The sequence below is a fragment of the Manis javanica genome, chromosome 10, assembly GCF_040802235.1.
Source record: "Manis javanica isolate MJ-LG chromosome 10, MJ_LKY, whole genome shotgun sequence".
NCBI classification, from domain to species: domain Eukaryota; kingdom Metazoa; phylum Chordata; class Mammalia; order Pholidota; family Manidae; genus Manis; species Manis javanica.
This window is the reverse complement of record NC_133165.1, coordinates 53,954,067-53,974,207: the sequence shown is the minus strand read 5'-3', so window position 1 is coordinate 53,974,207 and position 20,141 is coordinate 53,954,067. Positions and strand designations below refer to the sequence as shown.

Sequence of the window (20,141 nt, the reverse complement as noted above, 5' to 3'; positions counted from 1 at the left end):
ACTTCGCTCTCCTCCTTAACCAAACCTAAAAGCTCCCAGTCCATCTGCTCAAAATAGTACTGACTTCCTTCAGTGGGAATTGGCCACCAGTTTCATAAACTAATTCAGCCTTCTAGTTTATGCCAGCCTGCTAAATCTCTAGGCCACTTTCCTAGTCAAGCAGATATTAATTGATTTTTCATAAGGTTAATAAGCAAAAAGAGTGGAGGCATTATGAGTCATTGACACCGTCTGCTCTCACTAGCTGAGATGTGGAATCCAGAGGGTACAGGATAGAGATGAAAAGTTTTAAGAGGAGAGATAGTGAGAAGGGAACATTTGGGTACCTGCAGAGAGCAAGCCTTAATAGGGAAAGGGGGGAGCACAGAAAGGAATAAACATCCTTGAAAACCAACAGGCAAATGGTGAGTTTCTGCCTAGAGTGTGTCTGCTTTCCTGGGTTTACAGGGACAGACGGAGCCACCAGCCTTGTCCTAATGAGTCCAGGTTGCCAGGAACAGAATTGAGGAGAGACAACAGCCCCTTCCCACATCCTGACTCTTGTTTAACCTTTCAGTGTTGGGAAACCTTCATTGGCCAGGAAATCTACCGGCTCCTTCTGATGGATTTCGTGTTCTCTTTAGCTGATTCCTTCCTGGGGGAGTTCCTGAGGAGGTATTTGTCCGTCTTAAGTAATTAGTACCTGAGGTTGTAACCAGAGCCATGGTCTTGGCTAAGCAGGAAGTATGGGTCCCTTACATGCTTTAACATTGTTTTAGGTCTGCCTGTTGTCCCTTAGGATATTGATTTCTTTTGAATTATCTGAAGTTTCACTTTGACCTGATAGTCTTGTTGTCAAAGTCCATTTGGTTCAGTTAGCCCTTTACAATTTTCTCTTAAAAAAAAAAAGTTCTAGAAATAAAATGCAGAAACTGAGAGCCATTTGAGATCTTCAATACTGTAGATAAATATTATAGTGTATATCCCTCCAGATTTTTCTATGCACATACTGCTTTGTGTATGTGTATATCCCATATACACTATATAACTTTCAAAGACAAAAATGGGGTCACACTGCAAAATCATTGTGGATTGTTCATCTTATCACTATGTTTTGGCATCTTTCCATGCCAGTACATACAGGTTTATCTCATGATTCATCTAACTGAATTGAATTAATGTACTAACTTTTATTTTAGACCCAGGTATATAGAACTAAGGCAGTGTTGTCATTGGTCTATGTGTTGTCCTCTATTTATTTGTTAATTTTTAATAACATGATGATCATCTCATTCCTTATTAGACATTTACATAGTCCTGCAAGCTGCCCTAGTAGTAGTGATATGAATCATAAGGCTGATTCTTTCCCCAGAGGTAGAGGGAATGTCAGATTTCCTCAGGCTGCCCAAGCTCTACTTTATTCCAGCCTCTGTCCTGGGTCTGTACATAAAGGTGAGAAAGTGTTTTTTTGACAGTAATTTTTTACTGGCAGCTCCACTGTATGAAGAATATAGAGTGGTCTCACATTTCCTCTGAGAAAACAGAGACCTTGATTTTTTCCTTGTGTATTTAGAAAACAAAAACACTATTAATTTGATAGCAGTAATCAAAAACTGACAGGTTTTCAGATTATTTGGGTTGAGAGGTGCTGGTCCCTGAAAAAAATTTTAGCAAGCAAAGGGTGATACACAGGAGATAATAGATGGGATGATTTAAATAATATCTATCATTAATTTGTAATTAATTATGTATTTAACTAATAGGTGGGATAATTTAATCTCTAGCATTTTTTAACAGTAGTACCCCCATTTGAATGCATTCTGCTAATTCCATTTTCCAATGCTTATACTTGGAACTTGTGAAAAATCTGCAAGGGAGTTTATGGCTTTATTTCAAATTGGTGAGAGTCTCCTGTGTTGATTGTAAGGAATCTTTTAAAGTAGGGAGTTGATGGTTTGGGTACTAAACTCAGTATGTTTTTACAGCATCATTGGGATGAGGTTTGTTATGAGCTGTGGCCTACGGGAGTTTGACATTGCCAGGAACGTCCTAGAGCTGATTTATGCACAAACTCTGGTGTGGTAAGTTTTGAGAATCTTCTTTCTGCCCAGTGGTTCCTGCACAGCTGTGGAGAGCACCGGAATCTGTTGTTCTCAAAGCTGCATGGATGATAGCAAATCCAGCCAACCTGAGAACCATGTTTTATATCATGGACTATTCTCTCCCTTTATGAGGCCTTGAGGACTTCAGGCAAGAATCAACACAGAGCAGGGATCCCAACCTCGAGGCCCCTAGATCATATACAGCCTACAGGTGTGTTCTGCTTGCCCCACACAGCACTTCTTCTACAAATATGAATTAACCACCAATATGCAAAAATCACATCAAATTTAAAATTTCTCACTTTCGCCAAAATAAAGGAATGATGTAGACCATCTCCCAGCATGGTAACAGTTGGCTGGGCCTTGAGCTGGGATGAGCATCTCCGGCTTGCCACAGTGCCCACTTCGGCCTATTGTTTCCCCAACATCGATTTCCCATTTCCCTTTGCCCTTGTGCCGTTAGTTTCCTTATGACCTGGCCTGCTTTCTCACTGACCTACTTCAAAGAGTGTAGGTGAGGATTTAATGTGAAACCTACATGCTAAGTACTTACGAGAACCTGACTCAGAAATGTTTCCTAATTGGGGATTTTGATATTATGGCTGTTGTTCCCCTTATGAGCACTCTTTTTTTCAAATTGTGGTGAAAAAAAATACATATTATTTGCCATCTCAACCATTTCTTAATGTACAGTTCAGTGGTGCTGAATATTCACATTGTTGTGCACAGGTCTCCAGAACTCTTTTCCCTCTTGCAAAACTAAAGCTCTGTACCCATTAAACAACTGCTAATTTCGCCCCCCCCACCACCAGGCCCTGGTGACCACCAGTCTACTTTCTGTTTCTCTGAGTTTATTCTAGATACCTCATATAAGTGTAATTGTATAGTGTTTGTCTGTTTGAGACAAATAAACCCTTATTTACCTTAGTATAGTGTTCTTAGGTGAATCCATGTTACGGCATGTATTAGTATTTCCTTACTTTCTAAAGCTAAATGATATTCTGTTAATCTGTATACCACATTTTTGTCTGTCCTTTCATCCATGGATAGACAGCTGGGTTGCCTCTACGTTTCAGCTCTTGTGAATAATGCTGCTATGAGAGTGGGTGTGCAAATATCTCTTTGAGACCCTGCTTTCAGTTCTTTTACATATATATCCAGAAGGGGAATTGCTAGTTAATATGGTATGTATGAGTACTCTTACACTTTTTGTTTTTTTAATAACTAATGTGTATACATCATCTGAGGTAATAATCCTAAAGCTCCCTGTACCGAGTGCTTACTTCGGCCAGGTTTTTGAATCCTGAGTCCTCACACCACTGACGGTTTGATGAAACTTCTAAAAGGAAATGTTAGCAGCAAAGGAAAAAGTTACATTCAAAGATGGCCATTATTATTACTGGGCCTTTAAAGTTTTTGTTAACATATTGTAAATAAGCACAATTTCATACTCATATTCCTTTTCTTTCCACTGTGGCAATTTTAGATTTAACCTCCCTTAGGGTTTAGGAGAATATTGCCTTTGATGGTGAGCTTTGAAAGGAGGTAACATAATGACAGAAAAGGAGTGCACGTCAGGGGTGGAGGCAGAGAAGAGGAGAGGAAAGTGCCTCTCAAACTTCAGCACACCAGCCTGCTGATTGGTGGGCATGCCACGCATCACCTGTGTTGTTTTCTACTTAATACTATCTTTTAAATTGTTTGCCTTTTTTTGGTATTTAATACATGTTCAAAGGAATCTATTTTACAATCATCCGTGTAAAACCAGTGTTATCGGCAGAAATTGCGAGTAACTTGAAAAATAAAATCAGTGATGTCACAGTTGTTAAATTCTAGCTAGATGCTGCTGTCTGCCAAGTCTCTCAATCTAAAGTCTGCTCCTTTTCTTAAAAAATTGGGAGGTTGGCAAGAGTTAGGCATTAAAGACATTTTAGCACCAAACTGATGTTTTCTTCTTTGGGCACTCAGGAGCACTGAGAGGGTTTGAAGAGGGAATATCCTCATTTATGAGTCAGTGCAGTCCATGCCTGTCGCTGCAGGATCTCAGTGCCCTGGAGGGGGAGGGGCCCATGCCCCCCATGTGGGACAGCTGGGGCGGGGCTTGCTGAAGGCCATCTGGCTGTGCGGGTGGGGCCCTTCACAATCTCTTTTCCAGGTCTGGGAAGAGAGCCGCTGAGGACACTGGGCCTGGCGGGATTTCCCTGGTTTGCAGAGGTGGAAGCAGTCTTCCTCTGTGTTCATCGTTAGGGTGGCCAAAGCAGACCTGGGGGCTTAAACAACACACATTTATGTTCTCACGATTGGGGCCTAGAAGCTCAAGATCAAGGTGTGGGCAAGGTTGCTTTTTCCTGAAGCCTCTGTCCTTAGCCTGTAGATGGCTGTCTTCTCCCTGGGTTCTCACGTGGCCTTCCCTCTGGTGTATCTGTGTCCTCTTCTCTTCTTTTAAGGATGCCAGTCAAATTGGATCAGGAACCACCCTAGTGACCTTATTTTATCCCAGTCACCTCTTGAAAAGGCCCTGTCTTTAAATACAGTCACATTCTGCGGTGCTGGTGGTTAGGACTACGGCATATGAATTTTGGAGGGACGCGATTTGGCCCACAGCACCATGTGTCCCTTCCTTCCACACCCCAAATCTGCTCTGCCCCCACTCCTCACTCCGTGTCTCCATGTTTCCCTGACCTCTGACACTCACTGTCTCTCCCTCATAGGATTGGAACCTTCTTCTGCCCTCTGCTGCCCTTTATCCAAATGATTACTCTTTTCATCATGTTTTACGTCAAAAATGTGAGTCAGTCTGAGGTTGGAACCAGTTCGCTTTGCTGAGAGTCAAGTGTGACCCAGTGGTGGCTGGCATTGGGGGTTGGGGAGGGGACGGGGAGGGGTTAGGAGGTGGTACATGGCTAGGCCCCTCATCTGCTCTTCGGGCCACACATGGCGGGTGGCTGTCACTCTTTCTTCAGATCAGCCTCATGATGAATTTCCAGCCTCCGAGCAAAGCCTGGCGGGCCTCACAGATGATGACTTTCTTCATCTTCTTGCTCTTTTTCCCATCCTTCACCGGGGTCCTGTGTACTCTGGCCATCACCATCTGGAGGTAGGACATGGCTGCCCTGTGGTGAGGTTTTAAGATGGGGTGGGTAAGTGTTTTAAAAGATATTTATTATTTATTACATTCCAGGTCCAGAGCTGAGAAAGGACATTCTAATTCTAGAATAAACCATTTCTGCAGTTTTATTATTATCCAGGTACAGCAAGGCCAATAGATCAGAGACAACTTCCATGAAAAAGATACCCTGTTATACTCCTAGATCAGAAAAGAAGCAGGGAGACCGCACCATAGGGAGCCGCATGGGGAAGCACCGGGTTTGGGCAGGAGGCAGAGGGAGTGAGGAGCAAATGTGAGCAAGAGCCTTTTTTTGTGGTTTCCCTGGGAAGGAACCAGTGAGGCAAGGTAAGCAGGTGTAGGACTGACTGATTTGAATAATTTCAGTGGGCTCTGGGATGTAGAGGCTGTCTGGGCTTGTCTGGTACCTGGCCTTGGGCGATTAGAGCAGGTGAATTAGTGGCTCAAGAGTGTGAGAGCTTGACAGAGGGAAGATGTCAACATCATGGTAAAAAGACATGCTTAATACAGTGCTGCCCCAGTTCCGTTGGTGACAAGCAGACACTGCAACCAAGGGAGGGGGCATAGCCTAGCTTGGCCACCACCATTGGTGCTCACAGTCACGGTGACCACAGATTCCTCTCTCCCTGGAAATACTGACGCTGCCTAGAGTGGGCAGAGGCCGGTTCTCCACAGCAAGGACTGAGCTTTAGCAAAGTGAACCAAAAGGCCCTATGTGAGCTGGCTCCCTCCTACTTCTTCAGTCGCACCCCCTCTGGCTCCTTCCTACCCAAGGGCCACAGCTCTTGCTCCATTCCTGGGGCCCTGAGAGCCCCTCCCCACACCAGGTGGGGTCCTTGGCTTGAAGTGCTCTCCCCACTCCGTTGGTTTGGTGGCCTTCTTTCCAGCCTCTGCTTCTCTCTCAGAAGTCATCTCCAAGACCTGGCTTCATGACCATCCTGGTCTACTGTTTATGCAACCTCATCTCTCAGAGCAGTTTCTTGTCTTCATTCCACAGTTCACAATCAGAAATACCTTCCTTTGAATCTTTAGCTGCATAATTATCCATCTTTGGTTGTGCATCTTTTCCACTAAAATGTAAACCTGAGAGGGCAGGGACCATGTCTGTCTGTTTACTATGGAATCCCCAGGGCTTAGTGTTGCACAATGCCTGGTACAAGTGTAATAAACCTTTGTAGAATGAATGAATGAATGAATGGTTGATTGGAAGGAATTGAATGAAATGGAAGGAATTGAATGAAATTGAATGAATGAATGAATGAAATGGAAGGAATCAAATGGAAGGACTTGAATGAAATGGAATGAATGAATGAATTGGAATGAGTTCAATGAAATGGAAGAATTGAATGAAATGGAATGAATGGATGAATGAATTGAATGAAATGGAAGGAATGAATGAATCAAATGTAATGGAAGGAATTGAATGAATGAATGAAATGGAAGGAATTGAATGAAATGGAAGGAAGGAAGGAAGGAAGGAAATGGAAGGAATGGATGGAGGGAGGGAGGGAGAGAGGGAGGGAAGGAGAGGGAGAGGAGGGAGAGAGGGAGGGAGGGATATGTGTGGAAGTGTGTGGAACTGGAGCCATCAGGAACCCAAGTGGCTTAGAGCAGGCTACTGTTTCATGATACCCTTGCTTCTCTCTCTACACCTCTTTTCTCTCTCTTTAGAACCCATTCCTTGTTTCTCTCTAGTTTCTGCTTGTTCATACTGCTGACTGCATGTGGCACCATTACTGCAACTTCAGCTTCCATAGATGACAGGTTCCCTCTTTGTATTTTTTAGTTCACGTTCCCATGAAACAGAACCTGATCACTTCGTTCATTACTTTGAGCCAGGATACCACAGAGGTCATTGCCTGGTCTTTGGACTGGCTCCCGTTGGATCAGATGATACCTCTGTCTGAGAGCCAGTCCTCCAAGTGCTGGCCATGAGTATAACACATAGCAGCTGAGGCTATGAGCGAGTGGGTTTCCTTTGGGAGCAGAGTGTGGGTGGGGCAAGAATCACTGGTTCCAGATCCAGAGCCCCGAAAGGACACCGATTATAGAATAAACTAATCCTGATTCTCACATGGGAGATGTTTTTCTGTCCCTTGTTTTACCAGATTGAAACCTTCAGCGAACTGTGGCCCATTTCGAGGTCTGCCCTTCTTCATTCACTCCATCTACAGCTGGATTGACACCCTGAGCAAAAGGCCCAGCTACCTGTGGGTTGTTTGGATCTACCAGAACCTCATTGGAAGTGTGCACTTTTTTTTCATCCTTACCCTCATTGTGTTGTAAGTGGGGCTCCTTAGGAAGCTACTGGGGGAAACACTTCATTAACTTGAGCTGCGGACTGTCCTAGGGATGTTCGCTTGGAAGGCAAAGGGCTACTGCATAGCTTAGTGTTCTACATGATCCTGACTCTGCCCTTGGACTTTTTAGGAAGTTATTTAATATCTTCTTGTTCTCGTTTGTGTGTGCATGTGTGCCTGTTTTATGAAGAAAGCAATACTTCTGCCCCCTCTTAAGAAACAACATGAAAATAAAACTAAAAAAACTGGATTTGAGGATGCTTAGGAAAATTACACGTGATTCTTTCTGAGACTGTTTATGTTAAAAGGAGTTGAGCATTATTGATGAGTAGGATAGGGTGCTTTTGTTTTCAAATAAAAAGAGATCTATTTCTGACTTCTTGTGAAAAAGCAGAAGATCTGCCCAGACCGGGCTTGTGCTCTTGCATGAACAGTTGGCCGATTCAGTCGTTTGAATGGAACTGACGCTCTCCCTCTTCAGAAGCCCAGCCCTGATGGTGTTTAAGATTGCAGCTCCTCATATAGAGACCCAGTTCCCAAACACAGACTGGTGGAGCCAGCTGATGTCGACTGTAGGGCAACCCCTCAGTTTTCCAGATGGAAGTGGCAAGGCTTAGAGAGATGGGTGACCTGCAGAGACAGGTTCCAGGCTGCAGAGCCTGTTAAGGAGAGAGGAGATAGACCCGAGTCTCCTGGCTCCTGCTCAGGCCCTCCCTTCCCCAAACTGGGTTGCCACTGGCCTCCTTAAAACGGTGAGTTCTCCTAGTGCCTTGCTCCAACAATCTTCTAATTCACTGGGGAGCTTGTTACAAATGCAGACTCTTGGGTCCTACCCCAGTCCTGCACGATCAGAATCTGGATTTTAACAAATTCCCAGGAAATCTGTACCACACTGAAGTTTGAACAGCACCCTCCAGATTCACAAATTCTAGCTGCACATTAGAATCATGTTTATTTTTAAAAATACTGATGTCTGGCCCCATGCCCAGAGATGCTCAATTAATTGATCTGAGGAGGGGCCGTGGCATGAGTCTTTTTTCCACCTCTCTGGTGATTCCGTGTGCAGCCAGGTTGAGAACCATTGTTCTCATGTGTTTCACCTGTAACTCACCGGCACCCACCTTTTCAGGAACACTGCTGGGTCAAGATCTGTTTGCAAGCAAATGTGTCTGTTCCTTTGCCCCCAGTTAGTTTGGAGACTGCAAAACATTGGCACCAGTGTCTGCCATTCTTTCCTTCTCTTGCAGAATCATCACCTATCTTTACTGGCAGATCACAGAGGGAAGGAAGATCATGATCAGACTGCTCCACGAACAGATTATTAATGTAAGTCCCGTTGGACCCCTCTCTTCTTTCCCCCTACTTTTTAAACAATTTATAATGGAAACTTCCAAATGAACAGTGAACCCCCACCACCTGCCCACCACCCGGTGCCAACAACCATCAACATTGGTATTTTCATGCTTCTTTCATCTGCACTGCCCCCTTTACAAATCTCTGGATTATTTTAAAGCAAATACTAGACTATATGCCATTTTATCCATAAAAACTTCTATATGCCTAAGCAATACAGATTTTTAAAAACATAACCACAGTGCCATCATCACACCTAAAGGAAAACCTACGGATTCCTTACTATCATCTCAAATCCCATCAATGATCAAATTTTCCCAGTCGTCCCATGAAAAGTCTTTTTGTTGTATGGTTGTCCAAATCAGGATTTGAAAAAGTGCCACATGTGGCATTTGGTCGACACATCACTTAATGTTTCTTTTTTTATCTATAACTGTTCACCCCCTGCTCTCTTCTCCTGCCATTTATTGATGAAGAAACCAAGCTGTTTGTCTTATAGTAGTCCTGACATTCTGGATAGATCTGATTGGCAGCCCTGCGGTGGTTTTAACATGTTTCTCTTTTCATTTCCTGGAAACTGGTGATGAGTTTGGAGGCCTGATTAGATTCAGATTCAACTTTTTAGCCAGAATACTTCATAGATGATGCTATGGCATCACCTTGAGACCTAAAATGTCAATTATTAGGAAAGTTCAGTGGTCCATGTTCTGTTAGCTTGACCCAGACAGCACAAAGCTCTCCATCAGCCTTTTGCCTAATGAATTCAGCAGCCTTTGATGAGTATCGCCTAGAAGGGACTACCAATAGCGATTCTAATTCTAGAATTTCATCGGCATATATCAGCTGGAATTCTTCTATAGAAAGTTTTTGCTCATTCAGTGTTTGGTTACCTTGAAATACAGGTCATAGAGGAAAGGCAAAATAAATGCATGATTCTTTCCCTTTATTTACCAGCTTTCAAAACGATGAGCTGGTGCCCTAGGGTTTTTGTTTCCTAGGGCTGCCGTAACAAATTACCACAAACTTGGTGACTTACAACAACAGAAATTTATTGTCTCGCAGTTCTGGAGGCTAGAAGTCCCAAATCAGGGTTGGCCGGGTTGGTTCCTTCCAAAGCTCCAAGGGAAGGTCTGTTCCATGCCTGCATCCAAGCTTCTGGCTGAGCTTGGCTCTTCTTGGCTTGGGGCTTCATAGCTCGTATCTCTTCTGCCTCCAGCTTTACAAAGGCTGTTCTCTGTGTGTCTGTTTCTCCTCTTCTTCTAAGGACTTGTCATTGGATTTAGGTTCATCCTCCTCTAGAATGATCTCATCCCCAAATCCTTCTTTTTATTACATCTGCAAAGACCCTATTTCCAACAAGGGCGTATTTATGGATACTAGGGTTAGGGATAATTTGGATGCATCATCTTAAAAGGGAGTCAGGGCAGACTCTGGTAATGCTGGGAGTCCAGACAGGGTTCTCAGGCAGAAGACAGCCAAAAAGGGGGACATAACAGGCCCTTCGTCCTGGGCCTTCAGAAAACGGCATGTAAGCTGCTTCCAGCAGCAGGCTCGAGGAGGCTGCTATGCAAGCCTGCCAGGAGAATTGCTTTAGAGGAAAATATTACAGTTCAGGAAGGCTATGGGTTAATAACATTGCTGTGAAATATTTCTTCTCTTTTATCAAGAGAAAACATGGCAGAAGTCTCCATGCAACAACTGGGGTCCTACCTGCCTAAAAATCAACCTCCGTTCCATCATTTGCTTCTCAATTTCACACCATCATCCATCCTCCATAAATTTTTGTTTTCCTTCTTGGCAGGAGGGCAAAGATAAAATGTTCCTGATAGAAAAACTGACCAAGTTGCAGGATATGGAGAAGAGAGCAAACGCCAGCTCACGCACACCAGAAAGGAGAGGCGTGGAGGTGAGGCTGGAGGCTGCCTTGGGAGCCACATGACATAGACTTGCCCCCCTATGAAAAGTGCATCACGGAACTAGAATCACTCAGGGACACTTCACTTGCTATGTTTAAACATTTCTGTATTTTTTAATTTAACGGATAATATTCATTGCTGAACACTCGCCATGCTTGGCCTTGCTCTAGGTCCCTGGTTTTTGTGTGAACATCACAAAGGCCCTCACGGAGCTGCACATGTCTTTTCTAGAACCCAGTCACGCAGAGGTATATTCCACTGAGATGAAGAGTGCCCTGAAATCTCTCTCCACTGTACTAATGGTTCAGTGTAGTCTCCCAGATCTTTTCCTGTAGGCCTCTGCAAACATACATGCATCTACTAATGTTTTGTTTTTGTATTTATTATAAAAGTGACAATGTGCTATACACATGGTCTCATAACTTCCCGCCCCTCCCCACTAAGTACTATATCTTGGACATTGTTTCAAACTGTACAATTTGGACATTTGGCTTCTTTCAGGTTTTTTCTTTTTTAATACTAAAAACTGTGTAATGAAACATTTTTATTATAATTATTTTATGTGAGTATTTTGGCCACAGGGCATGAACATGATAATGTTAATAGATTTTGCCATATCATGAAGATTTTACCAATTTTATTCCTACCAAGAGGTGCCTGAGACTCTGCCCTAAGTCTGAAGCCTTTCCTGGCTTCCTTGGTATCCTGGAATAAACAAACAAAGAGTAAACCCACCTTCATTCCAATGCCACTAGTTTTATAGGTTTGGATCTTGTCAGAAGAGACCACCACTTGTCATTTACTATCTGTGCGAATTAATACTGTCAGCACAATGTAGGTAAGGGATCTAAAGGTCCTACTCTAAATCCTATGAAGGCAGGGATCAAGTCTGTACCCTTGTAGCTCTAGGTCCTAATATATTACCTGGCATATTGTAGATGCTCAGTAAATATCTGTAAAATGAATGAATGAATGAATGAAATCTCTGTCCCTACAAAGCAGAACATGTTCCATGTTTCTAGGACTCATCCTTGGTCATAATCCGGGGGGGTTCACAAGTCTTACCAACTATGCAGCAGGACCCAGGGTCTACATTCTTTTCTGGTGATGAGCCTGCCTGTTTTCTTCTTTTTCAGCAACCAGACCCTTTGCATGTCAGGGAACATGATGCTGCTACTCATGGTGAGTATTTGAACAGATGTTGAAGAAGACCTAGTTTATCCAGATGATATATCTCCAGACAGAGGGTCAGATATGCTCATGTACCACTTACTCTTTCAATTATAAGAACTGACCCAAACTAGCTTCAGCAGAAAATCCAAGAATCATTTGTGCTTTAGGTGTTTTCAGAAGCCGGAGTTTTCGGTATGTCGCCAGAACTTGGTTTCTTTCTGTTCAGTTCTTTCTCATGTTAGCTCCTTTCTTAAAAGAGGCTCTTCCTCATAATTGCAAAAAGGCTTTGTCAGCTTCTAGTATTTTCTCAGATTCCAGACTGGTGGGAAACAGCAAGAGACCCAGAATTCTCATTATGTCTCTGGGGCCTGACTGAGTGATGTGCCCATGCATGAACCAATTGCTGTGGCCATGAAAACAGGATAATTTCTTGCCCAGATCCGAGTCACAGGCCTCTCTGTAGATAGACGAGGTGCAACCCTACAGACCATAGGGAGGAAGAATGGGGAAGGGTGGCTTCCCAGAGAAGATCTGTGGCTGATGCCAGAAGGGGAAGGAATGCCGCCGAGGAAACAAAGCGCCCACTCGTCATCGTGGGATAGCGTTTACTGATGGCACCCAGCAGTGAGAGTTCAAGGGGGAGAAATGAAGAAACTTTAAAGAAGGAGGCAAGGAAGCCTGAGCAGCTGTGGGATCTTGAAGGCCAATTTGGTCTTTCTCTTGGAAAGATGGGGAAGTGTGTGTCTGGGCTAACCTCTCTTTTCTGTGTCAAACCCAGACCTGCGATTTAGGCGGTCAGTTCAAGAAGGCAATCCAAACGCCTGATGATGACTGTGGTAGCCAGACACCAATCCAGTAAGGATGGAAAGGAAAGACAGAACAGCTTCCATGACCCTGGAGCCTTCTGGACCTTCCCAGAAGGGAAATTCCAGCCCTTAGCCAGGAGTGGGAACAGACCATGGTGTAAACACAGAAGTAAAATTGACCATGCCTTGTTGGTTTTTTATACCAGATTGCTGACTTTTCAAGATACAAAATTTGGGATTTTCTAATTAAGACTGTTGCAGTATTTAACCTAGTTCACAAAAACCTGGAAAGAAATTACCTGGGAATAATGTATTCAACCTTCAAGAGATGTGCATATGAATTATTGGTCCTTAGCAATCTCTCCTTCCAGATCTTCCAGACTTGGCAAAGGTTTGGAAACTGGTGCTAAGACAAGTGGTCCAGCCCGAATAAAAATGTGATCCTTACTCAGGGATGTGAAGCCTCTGAATTGTGGGACCTGCCTTTGTTTATGACTTTGAACTAAAACATCCCCATTACTCAGAGGTCTCATATGACTTTATTGCATATTGAGTGTACATGGGTCCTGGGGATTGGACTGGGGTTGTGGGTGTGTGGACTGGGACTCTGCCCTTGGGAGGTTTTATATGTGAACAAAGTCTCATGTTGAGCCAAACATGAGACTAGTGGTGATGTATGGAATAGATACGTATGTATATTTGTGTGAAGTGAATGTGTGTGTGTGCACGTACATGCATACACATATATATTTAGCATTCTTTTACAGATTTGCCAAATGATTCACAATGCACATTCTTAAAACTGAAGAGCCCATCAGAAAGGTGCAATTACCAAAGTACTCCAGGGGAGAGATCTCCTCTTAAGTAATCACTGGCATGAAATCCAATAGAACTAAATTTCGGAAGCATTTATTACACATTTGAAACATATGCATCCAGTCAGTGCTCTCATTGATTCACTTTTTCATTCACTGATTCATTCATTTCATCAACTGAATTACTTTTTCTTGGTATCATCTTAGCTAGGGGTTGCTGGTAACATTCATTGATTCATTCAACAAATACGTGCCAAGTGGTGGTGAACAACTCAAGACAGTCTCTGCTCTCAAGGACAGTAAACTGCCCTTACTGTCCAGCATGTTAATGTATACAGAAACTTAATAATGAACCAAAAATTAATTCTAATTGTGATAGGTGCTGTGAAGAAGCAGCCCAGGGACCACGGGAGACTTAACTTGCTGGGGTCAGTAAAGGCAGCCCTCTGGGTTGATGTTTGTAGGATTTTTCCCTCTGTGTCACCTTAATGCTGCCTTCTTTGGTTTCTCTACTGAAACAGGAACACCCTCTGAGGGTATCACTGTAGCGTACTTACCACATGCTAAGGGCTTATATCTGGAATGCTTCTCCATTCCCCTCCATGTCGTCTCCACCTCCACACAGCCCTGCTTCTCTGGAGGTATAAACACAGTAGAAAGTTCTAGTTCGTAGGTCTCACATACACATTTAGACGTGAGGATGCTCTTAATTTAACACTTGGTCTTGAGATAGGGGATGTAATAGTTTGCTTGGGCTGCCATAGCCCAATACTGTAAACTGGGTGGCTTAAACAGTACAAATTTATTTTGTCACAGCCCTAGAGGCTAGAAGTCCAAGACCAAGATGTTGGTGTCCACCGTTTGGGTTTTGTCCTGGGGCCTCTCTCTTTGCTTGCAGGGTGGTCCCCTTCCCATGTGCCCTCAGGTGGCCATTCCTCCTGGGATACCTTCATGTGTCCATGTTCCTTCCTCCGGCATAAAGACACCGGTCAGAGTGGGTGTCTTCAACTTGCTCACCTGCTTGAAGGCTGTGTCCCCAAATATGGTGGGACATTCTGAGGTACTGTGGGTTCAGACTTCAGCATATAGATTTTGGATCAACATAATTCAGGCCATAACAGGGACTGACGCCTCCCCCTAATCCCTCAGTCCTGTCAGGGCCTCTCATTAGGCAGCAGGGTTCTCAGTGCTGGTGACACTCTGAATCATGTGGGCAACTGGCCAGCAACAGCCAGACCCAGACTCCACTCTAGACTAACTAAATCAGGCATCTATACTTTTTTTTTAAAAGCTCTCTAATGGTTTCAGCAGGAAGCCAGGGCTGAGAAATACCGAGCCGGTAGACCCCCTTATTGGCAGTTTCGCTTTCTGCGGTTTCAGTGACCCGCAGTCCAGGGGAAGCAGATGATCCTCCTTCCGACGAATCATTAGAAGGTGCACAGTAGCCTAATGCTATGTCAAGTGCTGCATCATTCACCCCACTTCCTTCCATCACGTAGGCATTTTATTATCTCTCGTCATCACAAGAGGAAGGGTAAGTACAGTACAATAAGATTTTGAGAGAGACTACATTCATGTAACTTTTATTACAGTATATTGTTACTCTTCTATTATTTACTTTATTCTATTTTATTACATAATCCTTCTATTTTATTACAGTTGTTAATCTCTTACTGTGCCTAGTTTATAAATTAAACTTTATCATGGGTATGTACGTATAGGACAAAAACACGGTTATACAGGGTTCCTTACGCATCCCCCTAGGATAAGGGAACCATGTAGTTCTTCCCAAACTTGCCTGACCATAAAACCACCTGAGGCACTTACTAAACATGCAAATGGTGAGCTCAGAATAATGCATCAAAATAGTCAGGGGACGTTCCTCATCCTCCTCTTCCAGCCCTGATTTTAATTAGTTTCAAATAATAGAAGTTAACATATGCTTTCCAACAGTCACTTGAAAGCTGGATAAGCCCCATAGTTTAAGTATAAAAAAAGGATAGCCTCTTGAATTTGTGCAGGAGCTGATCCTTAAGTGGCTGCAGTTCATTTCTTAGGAGGCCATGAAATGGTTTTGTGTGAAGTTCAATTATAAAATGGCATTGACTGACCTGTCTCCATATGCTTTGAACTGAGGGTGGGTGGTGAGAAGTCAGCTCATTAATAGGAATTGTCTCTCAGTATGGTAGCACTTAATTACCTTCCTGAATTCTCAAAGTTGGAATTTTTTCATAGTTTTGAGAGTCTGACCAACGATGAGATAGACCGTGGAGGGGAGGTCAGGGGTGGAGCAGAGGGGCCCTCTGCTTTGCTCACGACTGACCTGCCGGGTAAGAGTACTGCCTTATACCTGTGGAGTTGCTGTCTGCACAGGGCTGGTCCCCTTTAGTATCACCTGGGGCCGTGTTATAAAGCAGATTCTGATTTGTAAGGTTGGGGATGGGGCCTGAGAGTCTGCATTTCTGTCTAGCACTATAGCTCGAAGGACCATGCTCTGAGAAGTATGGTTTAAGAGCATCTCCTTATTTTTTTCCTTATTTTATCTTTGTAAAAATATTATGCTGTTAACACATTTTTCAAAACACTTCCTTTTTTTTTCACGTGAACCTCCTAACATTTTCACTTGAAGTCAATTAGTGCAAATATTATGATCTCTATTTGACAGATGATGGAAATTGAAGCACACACAGGTTAAAGGATTTGTCACTTGAGGTCTTGTACATAGGCAGGGACAGAATTGAGGGCTTTGGATTTTTGCTCCATTGGTGATTCTCCGACTCGAACAGAACCACCTGGGAGGCTTGGTAAACCATATCTTGAGCCCCACCCAGAGTTTCGGATTCAGTAGTTCTGGGATGTGCCCTGAGAATTCTCATTTCTAACAAGTTCCTGCTGTTGCCAAAACAAATAAACTTGGGCCTGCTGCCTGGCACACAGCAAACCAAACACTGACATCAGGATGCAGTAAGAAAAGAGGGCGGTCATTGCAGGGCACCAAGCAAGGAGAACTGGAGGCTAATGCCCAAGGTCCCAAACTTGCCATTGGCTTACAAGCAAGGGTTTTAAAAGGCACAATTAGGGGAGAGGGTGGCAGGGTGTGTAAACAGCTCATGCTCCTCCTTCTGACTGGTCAGTGGTAAGGGGACAGGGGATTGTTTTAGGAATCCTAGTTATCAGTCTTCTGGCTCACCCAGTCTGGGGTCTGAGGTGCTTGTTGTCGGGAAGTCGTCCATCTGGTGGGGGTCTGAATTCCTGCAAGGACACAGGAGTCAACAGTTTATAGCCTTGAGGAGGAACTCAGGCTCCTGGGTCTGTGTAGCTTGCTTTACCTTAGTTTGCAAACTCCCATTTGCTTTAATAGCTGATTACTCAGTTTAATTCCCACACTCTGGGTCCAAATTGAGGGATTGGGGTTTCTCTTTCTTAATGAGAAGTCTGAGGGGCTTCATTACCTGTGCAGTTACACCACTAATGATGTTGAATAAATGTCTCAAAGGACAGCATTCTTTGAGAACCTTTGTCCCTAGCTGATACCCAGCCTCTTCTTAATATTTGGCATTCTCCTGATTGTTAGACTGAGCATAATTTAAAGTTTGATAATAGAACACACACGGTCATTAATCTTCAGTATGTTAGTATGTTTGATCAAAGAAAGCAAATGACCTCACCCTACAGTAACCACCACTCCATGCATAAGAAGGTTGGAATGGATGTTTCAAATATCCACTCAGTCTTCCTTGTCCTCAAAGCGGTGTTTTACTCTCCTGTTGAAGCACTATTCCCACTTTACAAAGTGGTAGGTGTAATTTTAGTTAGAAGTTTTGCATGTAATAAAAATAGACAATTTATGTCTTGGTGAAATTCTTATCAAAACAGGATTGCAGATGTTGGGTGTGAATTGGTTTGGAGTTGCAGGGAATTCAGATTCAGATAGAGTGAAATGTGAAACCAATGTCAAGAAAGCAAAGCAAGTTTTATTACATAAGCTCTGAAACAGAGTGGGCCCCTGACCTAGTGTCAGACAGCCCTGACGGCCTATCATGAGGCTTCTTTCATGGGGTTTTTGGCCAGGCAAAATCCTTGATTGACATTCTTTGGCATTGGGAACTTTATCTGATTGGAGAACCGAAGACATGGGCTGTGCTTTTTTCACCTAGTTTTGTCATCTGGGGAGTGGCTGTGCTCTGAGGCTTCTCATCTGGGAAGTGTCTGTACCCTGCTGGTCACTCTGGTCCTTGTGGCTTCATTTAACTCTGTGTGTTATCTCTGGCTTTATCTGATTAACTCCCCGAGTCTTGGTGGGCCCCACCCTCTTGCCATCCTGCTCCTGCCTGACTTTCTGCCTATTACAGGCATTGATCAACAAATAAGAAAATGAGTATTGTTCAACCAAACGTAGTGGATTTCTTCTGCATTTTGAGGTAGCCCTTCTGTTAATCTGTCTCTAGCAGCCTGACATCAGAGGGGCAGACTAGTGAATAGCAGAGGATGAATTTAATCTGTACTCTCTTTGAAAGCATGCTATCAGTCATGGTTTTGGATGGCCCTTTAATGTTGCTAAATCCTGAATCTATCATGGTTTTGGATGGCCCCTTCATGTTGCTAAATCCTGAATCATTTATCTACATTCCCAAATTTTCATCTTACTCTAGGTCTGTACTTTGTTCCCTTAAGGAAGTTTCCACTTGGATATCCCATAACTCATTCCTTCACCATTTATTGAGCACCTACTATGTGACAGGCACTGTGCTAGGTATAGGGAATGACTATGATGTTTCTCATCACTGAGTTATTGCTATGGGTGGGTCACAATCATAAGCAGGGCTTTAGCGTGTGGGCTCTGGAATTTCATCACCTGGGCCCGAGTCCTCATCCTATTACTGTTGTGTGACTTTAGGCAAGTTACTTAGCTTCCCTGTGCTCTGGTGTCCTTTTCTGTAAAATGGGATTACAGTGGTACCTACCTTATGGTGTTATTGCAAAGTAAGCACACGGAAAGCATTTTAAACAGTGTCTACTATATGATAGGCAGTCAATAGTTTTTTTTAAAGTGTTGGTTATTAACAAGCATTTTACCTGCACTTTCATTTAATCACAATCCTACCTTCCCAGGAGTGGTACTAATACTGTCCCTATTTTACAGATGAATTAAGTAACCTGTACAAAGGTCATGGAGCTAGTAAGGTGCTGATCAGGAAATCAGTTGTAGCTTTCTCTGATCCCAAACCCTGTGTTTCTACCTCCTCTACTAAGCTTTCCAAGTACTTTATAGTACTCACACCTTTCTTCATCCAAATTCTCCCTTCTTCAAGGCCTATACCACATTGCCACAGGATCTAAATCTTTATTTGGGCCTGACTGATTGAAGAGCAATATAGATTTGGGACAAAGGGCCAGAGACAGAAACTCCTGGCTTTCAAGAGGTCTACATACAACAGAAGGGATGCTGTTACTCAGTACCACCCCCCAGAGAATTCCTTCCATCAGCTGCTGTCTCTGAAGTTGCGCCAAAAGGGGGAATTCAGTCCACAGATGTTTTCTTTGGTCGCTTACTGCTTATCACTCTAGTTGTAAGATGACATGAAAGTACATGCAGTTTAGGAATTTGTTCGATTCACTGAATAAACCTTTGTCCCTTTGTTAATGTTAAAATTCAAGAGAAGTTCTCTGTAAACGTTGACTGAAACTGTCCCGAACTCCATCTGTTGTGCCCTGCCACGCACCAACTGTAGCAAAAATCAGCTTGCTTCTCACTGCCATCCATCTAGCTGTGTGGCCTGGTGGTCTGGCTGCTGCCAAGTAAACTGGTGACTCATTGAGACTCAGGAGGCAAGTCATGACAAAATTGTTGGCCTGAGATCTAGGCTGAAGATGGGGCTGAAAGGTGAGAGGAGCGGAGACTAGATAGAGCGAGCTTTCCAATTTTTTAAAAACAGCATTAGCTGGGAATTAAGGGCTCTACACTGTCAAGGCAGACAGGGCAGATGGTTTAGGAGCAGGGTCTCTAGAGTCAGGCTGACTTGGTTTTGAATGCCAACTGCACTAGAGAATTTGAGACCTTAGGTAATGACTTTAAATCTGAGATGCCTCAGTTGCCTCACTGGCAAAAATAACAACACCTAAGATTTTTGTGAAGGTTAAGATAATGCATGTTAAACCACTGAAATTCCAGGCAAGTAAGAAATTTTAGTTACTATGAGATGAGGCTCTGCTATGTCAGAAGCTGTGTCCCTTCTGAAGACTCTTCTCTTCCACAGATTTTAGTTTTCTTGTGAAATGAGGGTACAGCTAACGTTCTTCGAAGTTTCTTCCAGTTATAAACATCTGTGAGCACCTGTAGTGGTGTTGCTTGAAAGAGTGCAAGTCTACCCCCTAGTGGTTTGCAGCTCTTACTTCAAGATACCATAAACAATCCCTCAAGCAGGCATCAAGACATCCCTACAGTTCCCATTGCTTCACATCGAAGCCTCACCAAGGCCTGTTGCCCTCATCCCTGGACTGCAGAGAGCAGCTTTCCTAAATGCCCATGTCTTAGGATACGATGCTTGGTACGCAGTTTTCCCTTACTGC

At 43.5% G+C, this 20,141-nt stretch overlaps 1 protein-coding gene across 2 annotated transcripts in view; it reads left to right on the top strand.

Annotated features, from left to right (window-relative positions):
• The window catches only part of TMC5 (transmembrane channel like 5), a 59,060-nt gene extending 45,857 nt beyond the window's left edge, over positions 1 to 13,203 (top strand). The window contains exons 13-21 of one of the 2 annotated variants that reach the window (XM_036992542.2): positions 557 to 654; positions 1,965 to 2,060; positions 4,793 to 4,868; positions 5,045 to 5,178; positions 7,317 to 7,490; positions 8,756 to 8,834; positions 10,663 to 10,767; positions 11,914 to 11,959; positions 12,729 to 13,203. In XM_036992542.2, the coding sequence (XP_036848437.1) occupies positions 557 to 654; positions 1,965 to 2,060; positions 4,793 to 4,868; positions 5,045 to 5,178; positions 7,317 to 7,490; positions 8,756 to 8,834; positions 10,663 to 10,767; positions 11,914 to 11,959; positions 12,729 to 12,775 (855 nt within the window). In that variant the 3' untranslated portion in view covers positions 12,776 to 13,203. Of the gene's footprint in view, positions 1 to 556; positions 655 to 1,964; positions 2,061 to 4,792; positions 4,869 to 5,044; positions 5,179 to 7,316; positions 7,491 to 8,755; positions 8,835 to 10,662; positions 10,768 to 11,913; positions 11,960 to 12,728 lie in introns of those variants that run through there. The other variant, XM_036992545.2, reaches the window with a different exon arrangement.
• Positions 13,204 to 20,141: the final 6,938 nt, after the last annotated feature.